Below are 18,868 nucleotides of genomic sequence, written 5' to 3'. Positions count from 1 at the left end.
GCAAACCAGGAAACACTCTGTTAACCTAAAATGTCTGCGTATGCATGAAAGTAGCTGAAACAGCAGTGATTAACATTCAATTTAGGGTTTCTGGAGTGCTGGTGTGAAAATCTCGGTGTTATAAAATTAAATGTGACTCAAAAGAAGCATTATGAACATATTGTTACTATAGAAATTATCCTGCTGTTACCTTTGACCTTTAGCATATAAAAATATGTTGTAATGTTGGGTCAGAGAGCTTCTCTCCAGAGTGACTGCAAATACTGTCAGTTCGTGTGTGCTGAATAAAGACTTTTATACTACCAGCTGTGTGTCTCTCTGGTGGCTTTCATTGACAACCACAGCACTGCATCCGTTTCTTTTTTTGCACAAAAATCAATCATGTTAATAATTGGTTGCTGGTTGAAGATGAGAGATACAAGAAAAAAAAGAGATGAATTTATTTTTAGATACAATTTAATGCGAAAGGTCAGTTTTAACCAAAACATTTTTTTATTATTTATGTAAAGGAAAAGATTGGGTTCAGAAAAAAAATAAACTCCAAGGTATAACACAAGACAATAATTCTTATGAAAATCCTCTTATGACATACTGTTATGTGCTGGTTGTCCACTTCCAAAAATTGAGCATGGTCCTTCGTACAAAGTTCAAAGTTCAATGTTTGCAAATGAAGGTAGCTGGATGTGTGCAGTGAAGTGAATGGGGGTCCGGTGTACTATTGACGGTATCATGCATAGACAGTGGAACACATTTTAAGCCGCGAGTTAATGTCTGCTACTGCTGAAGAAGCCTATCCAAACTTTTGGTGCTGCTCAGAGACTGAGAATGTACAGCTGTCATTCAAGCTAAGTTTCTATTTCCCCTTCCCACGTGGAACAACTGCCCCCAAACTCCAATGATTGAACTCTACTCTCTTCAATGAACTCCATTATGCAAGGATCTCTGTAACTTTGTCCAGACAATCAAGTCTGATATTTCCAAATATTAACCTGAATCTTTTCTCCAACTCCTTGACTTCTTCCCTAAATTTATCAATAGAACATATGAATCTTCTCCCTGTATCCTGATCATTCAATTTCCAATTCTGTTCCACTTCCTGATCATATTACTTTCCAGCATGGTGTGGGATTGCAAGAAAATGATTATAATGTGGTTAGGGAAGGAATCAAACCACATTATAACCATTTGGTGATGATTTTTTCTCTTTTATCCCACAGTGCTGAAAATACACTTCAAAGAATTTCTAGTATTTAAACACTAAAATTGGTTTCTTTGTAAATGAGCTAAGATTCAGCCAGTGCTGGAAATCTCAATCCACGTCTACAATTTTTACTTGCTTTATAATCCCTGGCAGGGCCAGACTTTAGGCAGGGCTAGGTTGGGCTGCAGCCCAGGGGCCAGAGCTACACAGGGGCCCAAAATAGGTAGCTATCATCATGGCGGACAAAAAAAAATACGAGAGTGGAGCACAGAAAAGAAAAAAGAAACAAGAAAAAGAGGACTGCAAGAAAGAAGCATTAAAAAAGACACTGAAATTGACAGAATTTTTTAAACCTGTTCTTGATGATACAGCAGTACTATCGCTGTTGTCACAGCCTGAGACCGGTGGATAAGTGGAGACTTGTTCAACAGCGAGCACTAACACCAGCATTAGCACAGGACCACCGTCCTTTCCACAGTCAGCAGCTAACGTTGAAGAAGCAGATAGCATGACTTAAATGGTGAGTACATATCAAGGCAATGGCTCTTATATTCCCCTTCCACCAGCTGTGTGTTTTGTTTTGCACGCCACATCTTCAGTGATGGTAACTGTCAGTTCATCTTCGAAACTGGCTTTAGCGACTGGAAACATGCCACTGAGAGCATAGGAGAGCATGAAAATAGCGAACACCACAGGAAAACGATACTGACCTACGTTACACTAGCATCTGACAGCAGAAGAATACAAAACAGTTCGAGTTAGAGTGTGTCTACTGGAACAATGTATTGAGAAGAGAGGTGGCGGTTGTGAAGTTTTTGGTCGAGAGGGGACTGGCTATCCGAAGGTCCAGTGACATATTTGGCAGGCCTGATAAGGACAACTACATGGGCATTCTAGAGGTAATAAGTGAGTTTGACCCGTTTTTGAAGGCGCACATACAGAAACTTGGAAATGCAGGATCAAGCATCCCTTCATATCTTTCAGGCTGAATCATCTTACTCTGATGTCACTTGAAAGTGATCGTGTTCGGAAACTGGATTTTAGTGATCTGATCAAGGACTTTGCTGCGAAGAAATCCAGAAGAACTAGGCTTTAATTTTGAAAAACAAGCATCTGACATTGTAAATATCTAGGCTTGTATGTCAGTGCTGTTCCTGTTTTTGTAGCAATAGGCTAATAGTTGACTGCTTACTAGGCTTGTATGTCAGTGCTGTTCCTGTTTTTGTAGCAATAGGCTAATAGTTGACTGCTTACAAACCTACTAAGTAACAAGTGGTCTTTACTCTGCAAGCCACACAGCACAGCAATAGGTTAGTATGTGCTAGATCTCATTTTTCAAAAAGATTGTTGGAGTATTGTCAGGTTTCCTAGTTTGCCATAGTGCCATCTCTCTTGGCCTTTTTGTCTCTCATTTCCATTTTACTTTCTCAGAACACGGTTGAGAAAAATACCTAGATAAAAATGCTTTGGCATTGTTTGAGGGATAAGGCCTATGGTATGTGCAGCAATAGCTAAGTAAAGATTTAAGATTGGGTACAAGCATACTTCGTCTCCCTCATAACTTTACTAAGCCAACTAAGCCTAGGTCAATTTTTGAGTGCTTCAGATGCTGTTCTTCAAACTAAGAATCTTCATTACTTTCTGTCCTCCCTCTTAAGGCCTTTAAGTTTATAGCCTACGTATTGTACTAAACCAATGTTCTGGTCCACAGCTTTGATACTTAGACCAGTACAACCTTTGCTCTTGTTCTTGCCTTTTTTTGCTTGGTACAGCAGCATTGTACGGTATCGGCAGGGGCCCATCAGGGCCTCCAGCCCAGGGGCCCCGGCCCCACTAAATCCGGCCCTGATCCCTGGGAAATTCTGATGTAACTCAATCTTTTTCACCCCAGATACTTCCTAATCTGTTGGGCTTTTGCAGTATTTCTCATTTACTTTAGTTTCCATTAACTGTTGTGTTCTCCAGTTCACAGTTCCAGGAGGGCATTTTTCTCCCCTGTCATCCCGCAAAAAACAGCTAAACAATCTGCGCCTTCTCCTATTCGACATCAGTCTGTGTCACTCCTCCACTCCTGTTCTCGGGCTCCAATTTATCACAAAACATTCATTGTGTTCTTTTATCTCTCCTCCTTTGCTGCAAGTCTAAATGTGACTGTTACTACATTTTCCCACTTTTGAAAAACCTATCATTGATGGTTTCTCTCTTCACAAATGGCATTTGACTCACTGAATACTTCCAGCATACTTTTGGTTTTATTTCACATGTCCAGGAGACTAACTGAACTCTGTGCCACAGGAAATTAATTAACATCGTCCATAACCTGCAATGTATTATACATTAGTGATTTGTCCATTTAATCGAGGATAGTGTCTGCATCATAATATGGAATGCAGCCATCCCTAAATCAGCAATCCAATTGTTTCACTTCACTCTTTGTCAAACCTTACACTAAATGTTTCCTTACAGCATTAAACAAATGTTCACACTCTCTGAAAATACATTATTTTTCAGGGATTGCTTATCCCAATTGATATGAAAGTTTAAATTCACCCAGTAAAGACACCCAGTGTTTGCTATACTGCTATGATATTTGAAAGGTATGATATGAGAAACGCAAACACTGCTGCGTTCACCAGCAACTTTTATGTGTGTTGCATGATATGAGAAAGGTCTCTTTAGAACTGAAAAGTTAAACTCTCTCCATAGTCTCGGCTACCTGCTTTTCCTCTCATTATATCCTCTATCATTTAATATCATTCTCAGTCACGAATGTTTCTATGTCTTTTTTATGCCTTCCCTAACTTATTATTGTTTATTTAGATAACAGGCCTTTCTGGCCAAGTGAGTCCATGGCACCCCCCTACACCCATGTGTCCAATTAACCTTCTAACCCATACATCACTGGAATGTGAGAAGAAACCGGAGCACAAAGAAGAAACCCAGGCAGGTCACAGGGACAACATACAAAATCTTTAAAACATAGAACATAGGACATAGAATAGTACAGCACAGTACAGGCCCTTCGGCCCACAATGTTGTGCCGACCCTCAAACCCTGCCTCCCATATAAGCCCCCACCTTAAATTCCTCCATATACCTGTCTAGTAGTCTCTTAAACTTCACTAGTGTATCTCCCTCCACCACTGACTCAGGCAGTGCATTCCACGCACCAACCACTCTCTGAATAAAAAACCTTCCTCTAATATCCCCTTTGAACTTCCTACCCCTTACCTTAAAGCCATGTCCTCTTGTATTGAGCAGTGGTGCCCTGGGGAAGAGGCGCTGGCTATCCATTCTATCTATTCCTCTTATTATCTTGTACACCTCTATCATGTCTCCTCTCATCCTCCTTCTCTCCAAAGAGTAAAGCCCCAGCTCCCTTAATCTCTGATCACAATGCATACTTTCTAAACCAGGCAGCATCCTGGTAAATCTCCTCTGTACCCTTTCCAATGCTTCCACATCCTTCCTATAGTGAGGTGACCAGAACTGGACACAGTACTCCAAGTGTGGCCTAACCAGAGTTTTATAGAGCTGCATCATTACATCGCAACTCCTAAACTCTCCCTCGACTTATGAAAGCTAGCACCCCATAAGCTTTCTTAACTACCCTATCCACCTGTGAGGCAACTTTCAGGGATCTGTGGACATGTACCCCCAGATCCCTCTGCTCCTCCACACTACCAAGTATCCTCCCATTTACTTTGTACTCTGCCTTGGAGTTTGTCCTTCCAAAGTGTACCACCTCACACTTCTCCGGGTTGAACTCCATCTGCCGCTTCTCAGCCCACTTCTGCATCCTATCAATTTCTCTCTGCAATCTTTGACAATCCTCCACACTATCTACAACACCACCAACCTTTGTGTCATCTGCAAACTTGCCAACCCACCCTTCTACCCCCACATCCAGGTCGTTAATAAAAATCACGAAAAGTAGAGGTCCCAGAACAGATCCTTGTGGGACACCACTAGTCACAATCCTCCAATCTGAATGTACTCCCTCCACCACCACCCTCTGCCTTCTGCAGGCAAGCCAATTCTGAATCCACCTGGCCAAGCTTCCCTGGATCCCATGCCTTCTAACTTTCTGAATAAGCCTACCGTGTGGAACCTTGTCAAATGCCTTACTAAAATCCATATAGGTCACATCCACTGCACTACCCTCATCTATATGCCTGGTCACCTCCTCAAAGAATTCTATCAGGCTTCTTAGACACGATCTGCCCTTCACAAAACCATGCTGACTGTCCCTGATCAGACCATGATTCTCTAAATGCCCACAGATCCTATCTCTAAGAATCTTTTCCAACAGCTTTCCCACCATAGACTCACTGGTCTATAATTACCCGAACTATCCCTACTACCTTTTTTGAACAAGGGGACAACATTCGCCTCCCTCCAATCCTCCGGTACCATTCCCGTGGACAACGAGGACATAAAGATCCTAGCCAGAGGCTCAGCAATCTCTTCTCTCGCCTCGTGGAGCAGCCTGGGGAATATTCCGTCAGGCCCCGGGGACTTATCTGTCCTAATGTATTTTAACAACTCCAACACCTCCTCTCCCTTAATATCAACATGCTCCAGAACATCAACCTCACTCATGTTGTCCTCACCATCATCAAGTTCCCTCTCATTGGTGAATACCGAAGAGAAGTATTCATTGAGGACCTCGCTCACTTCCACAGCCTCCAGGTACATCTTCCCACCTTTATCTCTAACCGATCCTACCTTCACTCCTGTCATCCTTTTTTTCTTCACATAATTGAAGAATGCCTTGGGGTTTTCCTTTACCCTACTCGCCAAGGCCTTCTCATGCCCCCTTCTTGCTCTTCTCAGCCCCTTCTTAAGCTCCTTTCTTGCTTCCCTATATTCATCAAAGACCCATCTGATCCTTGCTTCCTAAACCTCATGTATACTGCCTTCTTCCACCTGACTAGATTTTCCACCTCACTTGTCACCCATGGTTCCTTCACCCTACCATTCTTTATCTTCCTCACCGGGACAACTTTATCCCTAACATCCCGCAAGAGATCACTAAACATCGACCACATGTCCATAGTACATTTCCCTGCAAAAACATCATCCCAATTCACACCCGCAAGTTCTAGCCTTATAGCCTCATAATCTCATAATTTGCCTTTCCCCAATTAAAAATTTTCCTGTCCTCTCTGATTCTATCCTTTTCCATGATAATGCTACAGACAACAGCAGAATTGTACCCTGGTCACAATGAGATTTTCAGGAAGATGCTTCCTGCTTGGCATTGATGGCTGCCGCACCCCCGCAGCGCCCTTAGGACAGCTGCGAGGTCATCAGCCGGGGACAACCATTCATTGATGTTTCACTCCCTCAGCTCTGATACATCTCCTGGTGGTGGAGCAGTGGCAGGGACCTCTCCCTGCCATTCCCTGCATCTTTCAACAGGGTTAGTCAATCCCCCAGTTTCTGTCCTTCCTCCTCGGCCACAGCCAACTGCTACGCTACAATTTTTTTTTTCAATAACTTAGAAGATCTAGCTCCCAGTTTTAAATGTTTACAATAGATACGTTTTCAGTCAAAGTTGTGGATGCCATTCATTTATTTCTTTCCCTTCATACTGTTGTCTGGTTTCATAAAGGTATATTTGAGCCACAGTCTAAACTGCCCATTCTGATAGAAAAAAAATAGAAATGGTAGAAATGCTCAGCAAATTTATAAGGTGTGACCCAAATGTTCATTCTTTATATACAAGTCTAAGAATTAATTTGAAGAGATTAACAGATACACTCAAGAAATTGTATTTCTCTCAACTTGAAGACATCAAATTATAAAAATAAATCATGGGTGGTACAACCTGGATAAATTCACAGTGACAATGCACAAAGAGCAACAACTCACATTTAACACTCAACTTTGTTGTTTTCACAAGAGTAGAATCTTAGGATCTAAACACAGGGATGTACTGTTAACAAAATATATGGTCCATTTTCATTAACAAAGAAATCACAGAACCATTGATCAACATTTCAAATGAAAAATATAAAAAAAACAAATAATTGACTACAAACCTGAAATAAGAAAGCATCTCCAAGTGAATTACTGAGACAGAAGACAAAATCTTTCTTTGGATGTTCAGGCACAGCCTGAACAATGCTGTTTTCAATCCAAACCATGTGCTTTGGCACACAATTCTGGTCCACTCCTGATCTCCCTTCTGCATCGTAAAAAAATAAGTTGCAGCCTAAAGTTGTAAAAAGAAAATAATTTTTTAAATAAATTCAATTAATATTAGTTCAATTATATTAGATAACAAAGATCAACCAGCCTTTGCATATCTGTCTTTTTCTAAAAATATCTGAAAACATAAGGCAAATTCACAACTATTGCAAACTTTAAATATTTAGGTCCATGTGTTTTTTCCAATTTAACTTCACACTTCCTCTGTTGAAGCTGACCTCCTTCCTGTAGTTCCAGCTATTGGCCTGAATGATGAACAGTAGAAGAACTTCACAGTGAAACATTACAAATAAATCTAGCCCAGACATCACTGTTTATCCAAAGAAGCACATTTCCAAGAGATGGGAAGTTACTGATTGGCACAGGAACATGTCTTCTATCTCAAACACACGGAGGTCAACTGTAGCTCATTTGACCCTTCAGATAAAACTTAATGACTTGAAACTTTAATTCTGTTCAGATACTGCCTAGTCTAAGAACTTAGTTTTCTGTTTTTATTTCCCATTTACAGCATTCACAGAGTTTTACTTTTATAGTTCCTTTGGCATTGCCTTGGTAAAAGCTCCACACTCTGTGGATGTGCGGTCATCAATGCATTCCAATCACTATACACTTTGATCTGGGAGACAAGCAGGGACTGCAGAAATGGCATTAAGTTGTGGTAGTAGGCGGTGAGGTTGGGCAGGAAGTACTGAGTTGGAGGCAAGCACAGGATGAGACTCATGGATTCTTTACGTAGCCCTAAAGTAACATGCTCCTCCAGGACTGAAAATAATCTAAAAATAAGACGTAAACTGAGCTTCTTCCAACTACATGAATGATTAACTAACCCCAAATTTCATTGGTGCATCTGACAGTTACTGAATTGCAGTACAGGATATCAACATTTAATGAAGCTTCCCAACTACATGATGAAAGAAACCCTTTCTGATAAAAGATCAGTCAAAAGCAGCAACTCAGGGGGAAATAAACACAGAATATTTTAACCATGTAATAGCCACACGAACAAAATTGGCCTGATAAAAGATGGATAACTGCCTGCTGACAAGATCTGTTTGCCACCTGTTTTGTTGGGAGAGTTTGCAGTTGTTAGATTGCATATCGCACTTTCTAAACCTATTCATCAGAGTCTAATCTCCTTATCTTTAAAATGAAGGTTTACTTGGAAAAAGATCAGTAACAGCATATCTGCCCCATCAGAAAACCTCAGATGGGGCAGTTCAAAGCTGCTACACAGCATTCAGGCTAAAATCTACTTCCTTGAACGTAGATGATTTCAGCGGTAATACATTCCAACATTGTCATTTTAAATAAGTATCTTTTGATAACAGAGATTATTTCATTTAACCAAGAAGCCTCAAACTTCACTGGCTAATAAAAAAAAGGAAAACCTGGATCTTAATTAAGGTAGGAAATGTACTAAATTGGCATGTACAAAAGCCTAATGGGTGTGACTTTCTTGCTCTTCTACCCACTTGTATCATTTCCTGTTAATAAGCCATGTATAAAATACTTGGAAAGAGATTAACTGTTCGACAAAAAAGTGCATCTGTTACCTTTTTTAATAGTGAGCTTTGAAATTAATTTATGTGGCATAAGCTTCTTCATATCCTGATATGCAGGTTCTGGAACTATTGGAATGAATAACCTGTTTCTGTTCAATAAGTACTGTGCAAGTAAAAACTAATTGATGGTGACCTGTGGGATCTGGTGAAATATCACGGGCTCTGTTTGATGCAAGCTCCAGATAGGAAGAAAAGCAAAATGTTATTCTGGTCTCCCATGGTAATCTGTGTCATCTGACACACTGACATCTCATGGTGTGCATTTGTGAGTAAATGCTAAATGCTGTCTATACTGCTTAATCAATGTCATGTTCTCCACTGCTTCTTATCAAACCTCATAACAGAGATCTAAAAGTAAAGTGGGAATAACAGGATCCTTTTATGACTGGCTGCCAGTGACTAGTGGTGGTCCACAGGGGTCGGTGTTGGGACCATTTCTTTTTATGCTGTATATAAATGATTTAGATGATGGAATAGATGGCTTTGTTGCCAAGTTTGCAGACGATATGAAGATTGGTGGAGGGGCAGATAGTGTTGAGGAAACAGGTAGGATGCAGAAGGACTTAAGACAGATTAGGAGAATGGGCAAGAAAGTGGAAAGTGAAATACAATGTTGGAAAATGCATGGTCATGCACTTTGGTAGTAGAAATAAATATGTGGACTATTTTCAAAACAGGGAGAAATTCTAGGACTCTGAGATGCAGAGGGACTTGGGAGACCTTGTGCTGAAGGTTAACTTGCAGGTTGAGTTGGTGGTGAGGATGGCAAATTCTATGTTGGTATTCATTTCAAGAGGTCTAGAATACAAGAGCAAGGATGTGATGCTGAGGCTTTATAAGGCACAGGTGAGGCCTCACCTTGAGTAATGTGAACAGTTTTGGGCCTCTCATCTTAGAAAAGATGTGCTGACATTGGAGAGGGTCCAGAGGAGGTGCACAAGGATGATTCCAGGAAAGAAAGGGTTATCATATGAGGAACATTTGATGGCTCTGGGTCTGTATTCACTGGAATTCAGAAGGATGGGGGGGGGGGGGGCGATCTCATTGAAACCCTTCGAATGTTGAAAGGCCAGACAGAGTAGATGTGGAAAGGATGTTCCCCGTGGTGTGAGAGTCTAGGACAAGAGGGCACAGCCTCAGAATAGGACATTGCATCAAAAGTTATGGGGAGAAGGCTGGGAACTGGGGTTGAGGAGAAGATACATAGCCCAGGTAGGGCAAAAGTAGAATTAGTTGCAAACTTCTCCATCACATTTTCCATTGTGCTATATCATAATTACTTAAAAGTACATAATAATTGAAGACAATCCAATCCAGAAACTAGTCAATAATTCTTGAAGTATACAGTATATGAAAATAAAGTTGAGGTAAGTATAAAATAACCAATTATGTCATCATATAGAAAATAATTACAAATGAAAATGCAGAGGAACATAATTTATGATGTGCACTTCACATTAATGATAGGATTTCCTAAAAATAATGGATCAAATAGAAAATAAATCATACCTTTCAATGATACCCAATAACATTTCCATTTTCTTCGCGTGGCTAATTCAACTTTCTTATTTTTCTTGTGGACTAAAAAGTTCTTCACAGCAAGTGAGCCTGCTTTCCGCACAGTGCCTTGGTCTGTAGTCTGAATATCTGACTGTCCCGGGGAACTGAGTGTACCACTGCTTTGCTCATCACTCATGGCTGACTCCGCTTCCTCTGGATTATCGTTGTTGATGACCGTTGACTCCAATGTACATCTAAAGTTTTCATATACACCCTGGCGAAGTGCATCTCCTGCTGAGCCAAGCTCGCTACCAATTAATTCACGATTAAAATTAGATTGATAGCCCATTGAACCACTAATATTGGAATAGCGGGAAAGATGATCATTATCTGTTGTTGCACCATCAATACCACTATCTGCACATTCACTTCCATCTCCTGTGGTAACATCCTGCATAAGAAAACGTACAAAAACATATCAGAGCTTATCAATTGATTGTACAACTTAAAAAATGGAAATTTCCAAAAAAAAACAAAATAAATACAATTCTAAATGCATTGCAATTACAGATTCAGTAACATTTACTTTATCCTCCACTCTTTTGCAAACTACCATGCTGATTGGAAATTTGTGTCAGTGTGCAACTGCATGTATCTGTGTAAAATAAAACCTGCACTTTACCTGCCTTCAAATGTTGAAGTAACTCCGTTTTCCTGAGAACCTAATTAGTTCAATTCAAAATCATATAGGTGTCAGCAGCTGTAAAGTTGTTACAATTTACCAATTTTGTCCCCAAATTTAAATCTATCAGTAGTTGTTGAAATGTGGCTCTTCTGTATCTCAAGTCAGTCCTTCCATCATTGCATTGCCAGCTCACTTTCAACCAAGCATCTGTAAATGTATTACCGGGTTAAAATACAGTGAAAACTTCAGCTGAGTTCTTCACTTTAATAGTCAATTTAGCTCAGACAAGTGCAAGATGTTGCACTTTGGTAAGTTAAACCTGGGCAGAACTTACACAGGAGAGTGTTGAGGAACAGAGACATCTTGGCTACGGGTACAAAGTTCTCTGAAGGTACAAACACAGGTAGTCAGGGTTGTGAAGGTGAAGTTTGGAACCCTTGCTTTTATCGGTCAGGGCACTGAGTACATACTGGAGCTGGGATGTCATACTGCAATTGTACAAATTATTGGTGGAACCACATTTAGATGATTGTTGCAGTTCTAACTGACCAAATATAGGAAGGATGTCACCAAGCTGGAAAGGGTGTAGAAAAGATTTATGAGGGTGTTACCAGGGGAAGAGGAGGCTGGATTGGCTGGAACTTTCGTTCCCTGGGGGACATAGGCTAAGGGGTGACCTTCTGAACTATTTCAGGGAATGGATGTAGTGAACAGCCATTTGATTTCCTAAAACTCGAGGGTACAGATTTAAAGTGAGAGGAGAAAGATCTAAAAGGGGATTGCAGAGCAACTTTTGCACACAGACAGGGGTGTTTATGTGGAAAGAGCTGCCAGAGGAATTGGTGGAGGAGAGTACAATCACAATAGTTAAAAGACAGGTTCATGATAAGAAATGGTTAGAGGGATATGGGCCAAGTATGGGGTAAAGGAACTAATTCATGGAGACCACTTGGTCGGCCTGGAAGAGCTGGGTCAAACAGTCTTGTTTTCCATTCTGTATAACTTTTCTGATTCTAAGCAATGATATAAACCTTCATTTTAAAAGGCTCAGATTAATCATAAATCTCTTAAGGGAAGGTCCTCCCCAGTCAATTTGTCAGTATATTTTTTGAGATAAAACATGGAAGATCAATAAAAATAGTACATTTGACGTCATCTACAGGGATTTTAAACAGTTTTTGACCAGCAGACTGGTCAGGAAAGTAACAAAACTATAGGATCCAAAGGAAAATGATAAATAGTATCCAAAATGAACTCAATATAGAAAGTAAAATTGGTTGAAGAGTTTGTTTTGTGACTGCAACACCTCTTGATTCAAGAAGTTTTCATGATGACTAACTACAATCTTTATAGCTGGTAAGCTCTTTTTTTAAAAAGCTATCTGCAGGATATAGGAAAACTGTGACTGGATCTTAATGTGTACATGAAATAAGCTTTAAATCAGATATATGTAGGCGGTAGAAAAAGGTTATGAATTGTGCTGGGCCAACTGTATTCAATTAAATCCATTTTGGCATCTCCCGGTGTAGGAAAATAACGTTTTTGCCAGATATAATGTTTTAGAACTTTATCCAAACCACAGGTTTTGTTCCTATTAGCCCATCATAGCTGTAATCATACCACTAAATTTTAATTGAATTTGTCATTGTAAAATAAAGTCTGTCTGAGGAAATTTCAAGCCAGTTAACTAAATGGTAAAAAAACTTGCTCAGTTTCAGAACATTGATGCTTGTTTTAAGTACTCATGAAGACGTAAAATCCATAACACAATAAGTGTTTACAATGAACTTACTGGTTTATCACTTAATAAATTATTTTACTAATTACCAGGACACTTTTTTTAAAATCCCATTTAAAAGAAAATAAATACCTGTGTTGTTTTGGATCTTCTGACATACGTGGTTTTATTCTGGTCATTTTTCTGGCTTAATCGCCCTTTAGAGGCTCCTTCAGAAAGGCAATGAGACTTCCTGCAGGGTAGTGTAGAGGCAGCATATGAAGGGACACTTGCAGACCAAGTCATAGTACTTGCATTTTCCATATGCATTGTCCCTTGCGAATGAGCCCTCAAATTCCGACAATATGTGATAAATCTATTTTTCCGTGTCTTGTTTACGTTCACACCAGTTGTTTTCTGACCATATAGCTCATTTAGAGAGTTGGTACGGTGGCTTCCACTTAATTGTTCCAAATCCATTGAATTACTATTTATTAATCTATTTCCCTCATATTCTTTATCATCTGTGTTATCCAACAGATCCTCAGTGCTGCTTAAACGATCCTGACTTACATCAGAATGGGAGAACTCCATGCTATCTTGTCGCCACATATCAGCAGATTTAGATCGTTTTTTTCTGATAGTTGTGCTTTCTAACACAATTGTTCCATTTCTAGTAATGGGAAGCAGATCTCCAACCTTTGTTTTGGAACTGGAATCCAGCCTTATTTCATGAAAGTTTTGTATTCCCTGTACAATGTGCTTGTCCAAACAAATATCAAGTTCTTCCGCAGTACTCCTGCGCCTGTCACTGGAAAGTGAAGAACCTGTATGGTATGACACAGGTCTCACACTTTTACCCATCCTAACTAGCCAAGAAGGGTGAATAAAGTCGTCTGCCAAAGTGTGTGTTCCTGAATTGTCTGTGTCCAGCTCATCCCTTGCCAGTGATTGTGGGATGCTTGGAGTGCTGCTAGATTTAGTACTAGTTTCTGAATTTCTGTGTGCAATTCTAACTGCAGATGCAGGCCTGGCTCTGTGTGAGGTTTTAGCTGGAATACGAAGTGATCGTGACATTTGCCTTCGTGCCAAACTTGCATGCTCATCTCCAGAAAATGCTTTTTCACCATCATTCTGGCTCTCTGAATTTCCCATGTTTTGGTATGTCTAAAGAAACAAAAAAGAACCTTCAGAATTTCAGATAAAGACATGCTGTGGAAACATAATGAGAAAAATCATGACTTATATTGGATGCAAGCAGTTCTAGACTAATACAAAGTAATGACCAATGATCTGGCTGAAGATTTTCAAATATAACTTGCATGTTTTGTAAGGTTACCAAAAAAATTAAAAGGAGGCTATTTGGGTGGAATTGAGGAATAGGGAAGGTGTTGTGACGCTTATAGGGATGTATTATAGACCACCTAATGGGGACCAAGAACTGGAGGAGCAAATTTGTGAGGAGATAGCAGATATTTGTAGTAAGCACAAAGTTGTGATTGTGGGAGATTATAATTTTTCACATATAGACTGGGAAGCCCATTCTGTAAAAGGGCTGGATGGTTTGGAGTTTGTAACATGTGTGCAGGATAGTTTTTTGAAGCAATACATAGAAGTACCAACTAGAGAAGGGGCAGTGTTGGATCTCCTGTTAGGGAATGTGACAGAGCAGGTGACAGAGGTATTTGTTGGCGAGCACTTCGGGTCCAGTGATCACAATACAATTAGTTTCAGTGTAATTATGGAGAAGGATAGGACTGGACCCAGGGTTGAGATTTTTGATTGGAGAAAGGCTAACTTTGAGGAGATGCGGAAGGATTTAGAAGGAGTGGATTGGGAAAATTTGTTTTATGGGAAGGATGTAACAGAGAGATGGAGGTCATTTAAAGGTGAAATTTTGAGGGTTCAGAATCTTTATGTTCCTGTTAGGTTGAAAGGAAAGGTTAAAAGTTTGAGAGAGCCATGGTTTTCAAGAGATATTAGAAACTTGGTTCAGAAAAAGAGAGGGATCTTCAATAAATATAGGCAGCTAGGAGTTAATGAGGTACTCGAGGAATATAAAGAATGTAAAAAGAATCTGAAGGAAGAAATTAGAAAAGCTAAAAGAAGATATGAGGCTGCTTTGGCAAGTAAGATGAAAATAGATCCAAAGGGTTTCTACAGTTATGTTAGTGGCAAAAGGATAGTGAGGGATAAAATTGGTCCCTTGGAGAATCAGAGTGGACGGCTATGTGCGGAGCCAAAAGAGATGGGGGAGATTTTGAGCAATTTCTTTTCTTCGGTATTCACTAAGGAGAAGGATATTGAATTGTGTAAGGTAAAGGAAACAAGTAGGGTAGTTATGGAAAGTATGACAATTAAAGAAGAGGAAGTACTGACACTTCTAAGGAATATAAAAGTGGATAAGTCTCTTGGTCCGGTCAAGATATTCCCTAGGACTTTGATGGAAGTTAGTGTAGAAATAGCAGGGGCTCTGACAGAAATATTTCAGATGTCATTAGAAACGGGGATGGTGCTGGAGGATTGGCATATTGCTCATGTGGTTCCATTGTTTAAAAAGGGTTCTAAGAGTAAACCTGGCAATTATCAGCCTGTGAGTTTGACGTCAGTGGTGGGTAAATTGATGGAAAGTATTCTTAGAGATGGTACATATAATTTTCTGGATAGCAGGGTCTGATTAGGAACAGTCAACATGGATTTGTGCGTGGAAGGTCATGTTTGACAAATCTTACTGAATTTTTTGAAGAGGTTACTAAGAAAGTTGACGAGGGTAAAACGGTGGATGTTGTCTATATGGACTTCAGTAAGGCCTTTGACAAGGTTCCACACCGAAGGTTAGTTAGGAAGGTTCAATCGTTAGGCATTAATACGGAAGTAGTAAAATGGATTCAGCAGTGGCTAGATGGGAGATGCCAGAGAGTAGTGGTAGATAACTGCATGTCAGATTGGAGGACGGTGTGTAGCGGTGTGCCTCAGGGATCTGTACTGGGTCCAATGTTGTTTATAATATATATTAATAATTTGGATGATGGGGTGGTAAATTGGATTAGTAAGAATGCAGATGATACTAAGATAGGTGGTGTTGTGGATGATGAGGTAGGTTTTCAAAACTTGCGTAGAGATTTAGGACAGTTAGAAGAGTGGGTTGAAAGATGGCAGATAGAGTTTAATGCTGAAAAATGTGAGGTGCTACATTTTGGTAGAACTAATCAAAATAGGACATACATGATAAATGGTAGGGCATTAAAGAATGCTTTAGAACAGAGGGATCTAGGAATAATGGTGCATAGTTCCCTGAAGATGGAATCTCATGTGGATAGGGTGGTGAAGAAAGCTTTCGGTTTGCTGGCCTTTATTAATCAGAGCATTGAGTATAGGAGTTGGGATGTCATGTTGAATTTGTATAAGGCATTGGTAAGGCCAAACCTGGAGTATTGTGTACAGTTCTGGTCACCGAATTATAGGAAAGATGTCAATAAAATTGAGAGAGTACAGAGGAGGTTTACTAAAATGTTGACTGGGCTTCATCTCCTAAATTACAGAGAAAAGTTGAACAAGTTAGGTCTTTATTCTTTGGAGCGTAAAAGGTTGAGGGGGGACTTGATAGAGGTGTTTAAAATTATGAGGGAGATTGATAGAGTTGACGTGGTTAGACTTTTTCCATTGAGAGTGGGGAAGATTCAAACAAGAGGACATGGGTTGAGAATTAAGAGGACAAAAGTTTAGGGGTAACATGAGGGGGAACTTCTTTACTCAGAGAGTGGTAGCTGGGTGGAATGAGCTTCCAGCAGAAGTGGTTGAGGCAGGTTCTACGTTGTCGTTTAAAGTTAAATTGGATAGATATATGGACAGGAAAGGAATGGAGGGTTATGGGCTGATCGCAGATCGGTGGGACTAGGATAGGGTAAGAGTTCGGCATGGACTAGAAGGGCCGAGATGGCCTGTTTCCATGCTGTAATTGTTGTACGGTTATATGGAACTGAAATGAAAATTGTTATTGTGATTGAATTCAAGTTGGAGAACATATTTTGATCAATATAACTGGGCTCAAGTTCACACTCATATTCCATGGATAATCAGGTAATGAATTGGCTAAGTGGTTGCATATGTCATGCCTTGTTCTCACTGCCACCATCAGGAAGGAGACAGAGATGCCTGAAGGCACACACTTCAATGATTCTGGAGTAGCTTCTTCAGCTCTGCAATCTAATTTCTGAATGGACATCGAAACCTTGAACACTACCTCACTACGTTTTAATTTCCATTTTTGCACTATTTATCTTATTTAACTATTTAATATATATACTTACTATAATTCATGTTCTTTTCTATTATTATGTATTGCATTGTACTGCTACCATGAAGACAACAAATTTCACCACATATCCCGGTGATATTAAACCTGATCCTGATTCTGATGGCATTGAAAGCGGCCACTGTTTTGACATCCATTCATCATCTCTTTCTCAATAATAATGTACCATTCATAAAGATAAATCAATGTCATTTTCCATTACATGAGCACCAGTCTAGGTCAAGAGTGAATAAACACCTCTTTAAATGATTAGCAGCTGCTATGGCATTCTCAACAGATCTCCAGTATAATCTTCCTTTGTTCTACCTAAATTTAAAGAAGAATTAGGCACTTAAATGAAAAATAATAATAGGTAAAAGAAAAGATTTGAGTGAAGCTCCCACTTCCAAGCTCCCTACGTTGTTCTGGGCCCAACACATTGAAGCAGTCACGAAAAAGGCATGTCAGTAGCTCTGCTTTATTAGGAGTTTGAGGAGACTTAGTATGTCACTGAAGATGCTTGAATTTTTCTATAGGTATATGGCAGATAGCATTCCAACTGGCTGCATTGCAGCCTGGTATATGTTCCAATGCACAGAACTACAAGAAGCTGTGGAGGGTTATAGTCTCAGCCAGATCCATCATGGTTATAACCGTTCTCACCATTGAGATCATGTTCAAAAGACAGTTCCTCAAAAAGGCAGCATCCGTCATTAAAGACCCTCCCATCTGGGACATGCCTCTTGTTACTACACTAGGGAGGTAGTACAGCAGCCTAAAGACCCACACTCAATGATTCAGAAGCAGATTCTTCCCTTCCTCCATCAGATTTCTGAATCGCCCGTGAAATATACCTTATTATTCCTTTTTTTAAACTATTTACTAATGTTGTAATTTATAGTAATTTCATGTTTGACATCATACTGTTGCTGCAAAACAACAAACTTCGCATCATGTAAGACAGTGATAGTAAATCTGACTGATTCTGATTTCCTCGCTGCGGCACATTTAGAAGCTTGGTAACTTTGGAGCAAGTTCACCACAGTAAGACTGAAGCTTATGACTTCATATATTTGTCACCAACATCAGTAGTGGAGAATATTCTCAATGCCAACTTGCTTCACCACACAGATATTGTATCTGAATTGCTGGAAATTTTCAGCATCTTCTGTTTTTATTTCATAATTATACTATTAACTATGTAATTTGATTTTTTCAAAAAAGAAACACATTTTCAAAGAAATTGTTTGATTATGTTGCTTATAACAGTGCAACATGGACAAAGAATGATTTTATGAATGCTCAAAGACAAAATGAACTCTTCTATTGAATTGACAAAATCAATCAAACAAAAACATGCTATTTGCTTAATACAAAGCAACTACTGAGCACTTGAGTTCTAAGTTACCACTGAAGAGCAGATAAATGTGCATAATGTTATTGTTAAGGTTAGAAACATAAGCTGCTCAAGAGGAAATATTACTGCAATAATCCATAAAATATTTTAATTACCCAAAAGAATCGATATTTCTGCTTAATGTTTCTTTGCATTACAGTGGATTCTGGTTAATTGGGCCATTGGTTAATTGGGGGCACCACTTATTTGTAACATCTCTTAAAAACAAAAACTAATTGAGAAAATAGCCTAGATTCCCTTCATTTATTTGGGACACTACATCACTTAACTGGGA

General features: G+C 39.6%; 1 protein-coding gene across 3 annotated transcripts in view; it reads right to left on the bottom strand.

Annotated features, from left to right (window-relative positions):
• The window catches only part of LOC134348081 (rho guanine nucleotide exchange factor TIAM1-like), a 320,986-nt gene that overhangs the window by 212,416 nt on the left and 89,702 nt on the right, over window positions 1-18,868 (bottom strand). For all 3 annotated transcript variants that reach the window (XM_063050923.1, XM_063050924.1, XM_063050922.1), the window contains 3 exons: window positions 13,037-14,050; window positions 10,491-10,932; window positions 7,248-7,420 (listed from right to left, as the gene is read on the bottom strand). In XM_063050923.1, coding sequence (XP_062906993.1) covers window positions 7,248-7,420; window positions 10,491-10,932; window positions 13,037-14,038 — 1,617 coding nt within the window. In that variant the 5' untranslated portion in view covers window positions 14,039-14,050. The remainder of the gene's footprint in view (window positions 1-7,247; window positions 7,421-10,490; window positions 10,933-13,036; window positions 14,051-18,868) is intronic.

This window comes from Mobula hypostoma, chromosome 6 (genome assembly GCF_963921235.1).
Source record: "Mobula hypostoma chromosome 6, sMobHyp1.1, whole genome shotgun sequence".
NCBI classification, from domain to species: domain Eukaryota; kingdom Metazoa; phylum Chordata; class Chondrichthyes; order Myliobatiformes; family Myliobatidae; genus Mobula; species Mobula hypostoma.
Note: the sequence above shows the minus strand (reverse complement) of the source record. Positions and strands in the feature narration are given on the sequence as shown.